At 46.3% G+C, this 6294-nt stretch overlaps 1 protein-coding gene across 7 annotated transcripts in view; it reads right to left on the bottom strand.

The window, feature by feature from the left end:
* Positions 1-6281, bottom strand: part of KATNB1 (katanin regulatory subunit B1) — an 18491-nt gene extending 12210 nt beyond the window's left edge. For 5 of the 7 annotated variants that reach the window (XM_035898686.1, XM_009643291.2, XM_035898687.1 and 2 more), the window contains exons 1-3: positions 6199-6281; positions 2850-2980; positions 651-768 (exon numbers count right to left, since the gene is read on the bottom strand). In XM_035898686.1, the coding sequence (XP_035754579.1) occupies positions 651-768; positions 2850-2980; positions 6199-6238 (289 nt within the window). In that variant the 5' untranslated portion in view covers positions 6239-6281. Of the gene's footprint in view, positions 1-650; positions 769-2849; positions 2981-6198 lie in introns of those variants that run through there. The other 2 variants (XM_035898689.1, XM_035898690.1) reach the window with 2 other exon arrangements.
* Positions 6282-6294: the final 13 nt, after the last annotated feature.

The raw sequence follows: 6294 nt of genomic DNA, 5'->3' as shown, positions 1-6294 counted from the left end.
AAGCTTGTTCCAGGATTTGAGGAAAACACAATAAATAAAGCACAACTCAACAGTTGGCCTTTAAAGGATCAGAGCTCAATGACTTCATAGCTTTTACAATTTATTAAAAATTAGGTCTTTGTCTATTTATACAGCCATATGAGAGCAGAAGAGGAGAAAAATCACTTGAGGGGGAAAAAAAAGAAAAAAAAAAAGAGTTAGAACCTAAGAACAAAAGTCAGCAAGCAGGGGATTCCTGGTCTCATGCAGAACCTGATAGACTTAAAACTTCCAATCTGATTTAGATTAAGGTTGACAATGTTAAGCTGAGACTCTGAACACAAATTCTATATGCATAGTTATTCTCTTCATGCATGGAACCCGATCTGGAATATAGATTTCAAGACACTTGGGTCAAAACCTAGAAACTAGTTCCTCAAATCAGTCTCCACAACACACGTGCAAATTTCTGCTCGAGCATGCACACACAGCTCTACAGCCTCAGCAGGGAGTGGATGAATTTCTATCCCTCTCAGAGGGCTTTAAGATGAAAGCAATGCCAGGCTCCTGCTCTTTCCTAAATTGGGAACCTTCTGTGTCAGCATCAATATTAAGCATAAGGATATTCCAAAAAGCATGCATGAACGAAGTGAGAACTCATGGAAACATACTTTTGGCAGCTTCCAGGTCCCAGACTCGAATGGACCCTGACTGGGACCCTGCAACAATGAGTTCCTCATTCATATTGATCTGTAGGCTCTCGATGGGCGTTGTGTGGCCTGTCAAGCTCTGCAAAGAAAACCACGAGTCACAGTCAACAGCTACTGATGCAGCCCTGTCCACAGTGGCGTTGCTCATACTCATTTGGTAACTAAAGTGTTTAGTTGGGGCCACCTGGTTGTGCCACTGATCCTTTTCCCTCATCAGCTACAAGTATGGTAGAGCACCCTCCTAAGACCAACACTACATATAGCACTGCACACGTCTTCCACATTAACCCACTTTCTGGGGCACGCTAATTTTTAAAGGATGCATCAACAGAGACATGGGTAGGTAAACATTTGATGCAGATGCCCAGACAAGGTTGACACATGCTTACATTATAAAAATTACGCTGTGCAAGCACAACAGCCCTGTGTTTGCTCTAAATGGGTCACCTAAGTGTCACGAACCGGTTACAAAATCAAAGCAAGAGCAAAAGCAGGGCTACTTCGAAACCTTCGTGTAAGCAAGGAACCATACATGGCTGCCAGCAGTGGGTGTCACAGTGATAACTTGGTGCTATTAGTGAAGCATTAACTTGAGGCATAAAGTATAACTCTCACGGATGCAGTTCCTTTCATCCTGGAGCATCTAAAAGCTTACAAGTTACAGAAGTATTTTGAAGAGGCCAGTATCTAAGTAAAACACAAGGATATTTTTAAACTAGTTCTAGAAAACAAATACCACTATTGCAGACTTTTTGCTTTTCAATTAAGCAAATTCTGTGCTTTACTCCATCCTCAAACAGGTCTTTTTAAAAAGCTAAGCTAGCTCTGTGCCTCCCACACACGCAGAGAGGCTAGGAATGCCAGCTGAAAGCTGCCGGTTCTGATGGGGCTTTCTTAGCTGAAAATCCTCTCTACATAGCTCTACAGTCACAATTGTCCCTGCTTAGTGAGAAATAGAGCTCAAATTTGAACCAAGTTGCAATGCTACTTGAAAAGTTCCTCTTCTCCCTCTTCCCCAGCACATAAATGTCTGGAATCCTAACAATAAAAACACTCAATATGAGTTTCAGAGGACAAAACATACAGCACAGCCCCAAAATTAAAGATTCTTTTGGTATATAAGAATGACACAAGTCCTCAGCAGCTCTAACATCTGTGGTTCCCAGGAAGCGCAGGAGAGCTACAGCTCTCTGCTCCCATGGAAAGGGTACGGAGATATTTTGTCATTCAAACTGCTTCTCATGGAAAGCAATGTGTTTGAAATGACTGTCATGCCACCACCAAGGGCCTGGAACAACACAGCTTAACTATGCATGCAAGCAGCACAGCCCTGCCAAAGGTGAGCAGCTCCTTTTGCACCCAACTCAACTGCTTTATACTTGACCTCAGTAAATTAATGCAAAAGTAAAGCAGACACATTCTCCTTTTAGCCTTTTTGACCTTGTTTTCCTGATTTCTTCCTCACAAAAGTTCACACCGGCTAAAGAAACGCCTTCCATAACACAAGATTATTGTGCTGTTAATTAAACACATGACAAGGGACACTTGCTAAAGATGGTTTTCCACAACACCCACTCAAAGCAAAAGCGATGCAGGACAAGATATCTGTTAAATATATTTATGGTGCACTTTAGTGATCACTACCAGGGTAACCCTACTCTTCCTAACACGCTGTGTCCAGCATTGCTCTTCCCCAGCCTACAGGGAAGTTAGCAAACGACTCTGAGACTTTGTGCTGACAGGGACTGCGGGACAGGTGGGAACGCATCCTGCCAGGGATGTTTCCCGCTACGAGGGCAAACTCCAGGGTATAACCCTGTCCCTGTAGCTTACACTATGAAACCAGCTGATCTCATACAAAACTCTGCATTTAATTGTCTGTAGCCTGGTAATGGAAGGCACGATATTCGTTATCTGAGCAAGCACTGGCCCAGCTGAAGCAGCCAGCCAGCCCGGATTCTCTTTGGAGCAGCAGCCTCACCAGTTATGAATTCTGTCCCTAGCTTTATCCAGAATCCAGCTATCCAGCTTTGGGTTGGTAAACTCCATTCACAAGTCCCACAGGCTACAACTCAACAGTCTTTTCCCTCGCTCCCCACCCTCCGTACCTCATAATTAATATTCCCATCCCCCCAAAGTTGTAAACAGGCCTCCTCTTACCATGATGCAGTTGGGTTTGTTAACTGACCATATGTTGACCCGACAGTCATCTCCTCCAGTTGCCAGCAGTCGGCCTGAACTTTTCCCCAGGACTAGTGAGGATACATTGCTGCTGTGAGCCGTGATCTCTTCTGCACAGAACAAACCAAACAGTTATTACAGACTAGTGTAACAATTTTCAAAAAAACTTTCCAGTTTCCACTGGACAAGCTGCAGCAGCCCACAGTTCAGATAAGTCACACTATTATCTCGATTTAACAGCCCTTCTCGGCTCTGTCTGCTGCACTCAAGACATCTGCTGACCAAGCTTCGCAACTCCAGCGCTCACATGGCTTACAAAAAGCATCTTCTCTCACTAGCAGCAGCTCGGCAGCTTTTAAAGAATTGCTCAGCTGTGGCAACCTGCTCCCAGAAGCTGCGTTACCTTCTTTACCTGGGTGGGTCTCAGCAAGCCAAGCTGTCTGAGAAGCTGCAATAATGCACAGCAGCCAGAGTCATCTAGCAAAAGGCCCTGTAATCCTATTCCAGAAAGCAGCAGCAAACTGCCCAACCTGAGAGGAACTGACAGATTAGCAGCAGCACAGTTTGTTACCTTACACAGAAAAAAAAAAAAGTCAGACTCAGCAGCAGGGAGAGGTGGAGCTCCCTTCCCTGAGCTTTGGCAGAGGCTTTGCTACGTTCCCACTACGTCCCAGGTTTCATGTACAGGTGAAACTTAGCAATGCGAAGCGTGAGACTGTGATAAAGGAAGGATGAACACACAGCCAAAAGGGCACAAAAGAACAAATGCGATTGATACTAAAAGACTGTTAAAAACCTGGGGGCTGAGGGGAAACTCCAACACTCAGAGGGCTTTGCAATGACAAAACCCCAAGGAAGCCTCATCATAAAGAAACGAGTCTGGGGCAAAAGAAGCCAAACAACCATCTCTGCTTAGGCACCCAATGCCTACGGTGGATTTTAAATTTTTGGCAGGGGCTTTTGGCAGATGTATTTAACAATTTCTTCATCTTACAGTTGTCTTCTTTGAAAGTTCATGGGATTCACATGCCTAATAGTTATGAAACTTGTTTGTAAAAGGCTAGGTAGCAATCAATTCAGCTTTTGTGCTGATTGTTTTGGTGGGAGGAGCAATTTGATCACTTTACACGCAACTCTAATCCAAAAGGACATTAGACGGCTGCAATAATAATTACAGGTACTTTGATCTTGAGCTCTCCAAGTGCTTTTTTGAAAGCAAAACTGCGCAATGTTAGCTGAAGAAAGACTTTTCAAATTACAAAGGTAACTGGACCATAAATTACATCAGAAGGGCAAATCTGAAAATATGCTTGTACTGTGTTGAAAGACCGATCCTCCACACGACAAAGCTCAAGTGAAGGATGTGCGTACACACGGACCTGAAGGTAACAAGCAGTACAATTGGTATGAACAGACCAACTCACCAGGGAAAACTAAGAGATGCTGAGCATCGCTGCTGAAATGAGCACGTCAGCAGCTCCGCTTTTTCCCTCCTCTTGATTTTGTTCTTAATAATATATTCATAGAATCATAGAATGTTTTGGGTTGGAAGGGACCCCTAGAGGTCATCTAGTCCAACCCCCCTGCAGGAGCAGGGACACCGCTAACTAGATCAGGCTGCTCAAAGCCCCGTTCAACCTGGTCTTGAATGTTTCCAGGGATGGGGCCTCCACTACCTCTCTGGGCAACCTGTTCCAGTGTTTCACCACCCTCATTGTAAAGAACTTCTTCCTTATATCTAGTCTAAACCTACCCTGGTTTAGTTTAAAACCATTACCCCTTGTCTTGTCACTGCTGGCCCTACTAAAGAGATTTTCCCTGTCTTTCCTATAGGCCCCCTTTAGGTACTGAAAGGCCGCAATCAGGTCTCCCCGCAGCCTTCTCTTCTCCAGGCTGAACAAGCAGTAGCGGGGCAGACCCACCTCCCCCGTCCTGCTGGCCACGCTTCTTTTGATGCAGCCCAGAGTACGGTTGGCCTTCTGGGCTGCCAGCGCACATTGCCGGCTCATGTCCAGCTTTTCATCCACCAGCACCCCCAAGTCCCTCTCAGCAGGGGTGCTCTCGATCCTTTCTTCCCCCAGCCTGTACTGATACTGGGGGTTACCCCGACCCAGGTGCAGGAAGTTGTAAGTTTAGAAGCCATTGCTGAAGCGTTCAACCCTCTGTTCCTAAAAGCCAGGTTCCAACCCAATGCCAGCCTTGGACAGACAGCACCCTCCTCTCCCTGTGTGAAGCGCCAACCTCCTTAAACCCACAAACTTTTTTTTTTTAATGGAGTATTCATCACCAGATATCGCCCACCAGCTCAGGAATAGCAAACTCCTAATTCACATTGCTGAAACATTTCTAACATTCAGAACGCTTCTTGCTTTAAAGAGGATTCTAAGATGGGGCAGAGCCTAACAAAAATGAAGATCAAGACCTTCTGCCCACTGAGAGAGAATAGGGATTGATCAAATTCCAGCTTTTCCTGTAACTGGAGTTTCAGGGATGGGAAGGTAACGTAGCAAACTGGCTTTCTGCTCAAAAAGATATGAAACTACTGAGTTGATTATCTTCGCTCCCTTAACGTGTTACCAGCCAAGGATACGCTATTTCTGCCAGCCGATTTCTAAACCTCAAGTCACGGGTCTAAAGCTCGCACTTCTGAACAACCGATCACTTTGCACTGCTAAGCATTCGTCAACAGCCCCTACAAAATTACTCATCAGCAACGAGCAAAGCAGCTAGACATGGACAGTTAGCAACTGTTTACTGCTCCTTCTGAGGAAAAACAGTGTAAAATGTAAAAGCAGCAGGTTCTTAGAGTCTCTTGCAGGGCAATGTCAAGAGAATGAGACACACAGGCCCTGCAAAGACCACCTCATCTCTCCCGCAGGGAGCTCAGCGCACCTCCTGTAACAAGTGAACAGCAACAAAGGGCAAACCCCAAAGAGGCCAACCTGACACTGAGGGAACTCCCGGCTGCAGCCTGGGCTCGGAAGGGGGTTTCATCACTCCCTTGGTTGCTCTTGTACTACACGAGAGTCATGTGGGGCTACCTAAAAATTTAGGATAGCATTACAGCAACTAATCAGAAAAAGCCTAGGCCATGACCCTTTAAAAACAGCAATGACAAGGCCCTGTGCTCATCCACCATGCTGCTGTTTTCAAAAAGGATTTCTAGGCGTTAAAAATCCCAGTCAGCAACTTGGAAAGAGGGCCGGGGCACCCACCCACACCCAAGGCAGGGATTAGCTGGCTCCTGCCACAACCCGCCCCTTCCACCGCCGTCCAGCGGGGGAGATTCCTCTGCGCCCCCTCGGGAGAGCGGCCCGGCGACACTCACGCAGCTTCCACGCCGTCTTAGTGGTGAGGGCCCCGGCCATGGCTCCGCGCGGGTCGCTCCGGCGGGCAGGGCAGAAGCGCCTTCTTTCTTTCTCAC

Source organism: Egretta garzetta, unplaced genomic scaffold (assembly GCF_000687185.1).
Source record: "Egretta garzetta isolate BGI_Z169 unplaced genomic scaffold, ASM68718v1 scaffold27, whole genome shotgun sequence".
NCBI classification, from domain to species: domain Eukaryota; kingdom Metazoa; phylum Chordata; class Aves; order Pelecaniformes; family Ardeidae; genus Egretta; species Egretta garzetta.
This window is presented reverse-complemented; position numbering and strand designations above follow the sequence as displayed.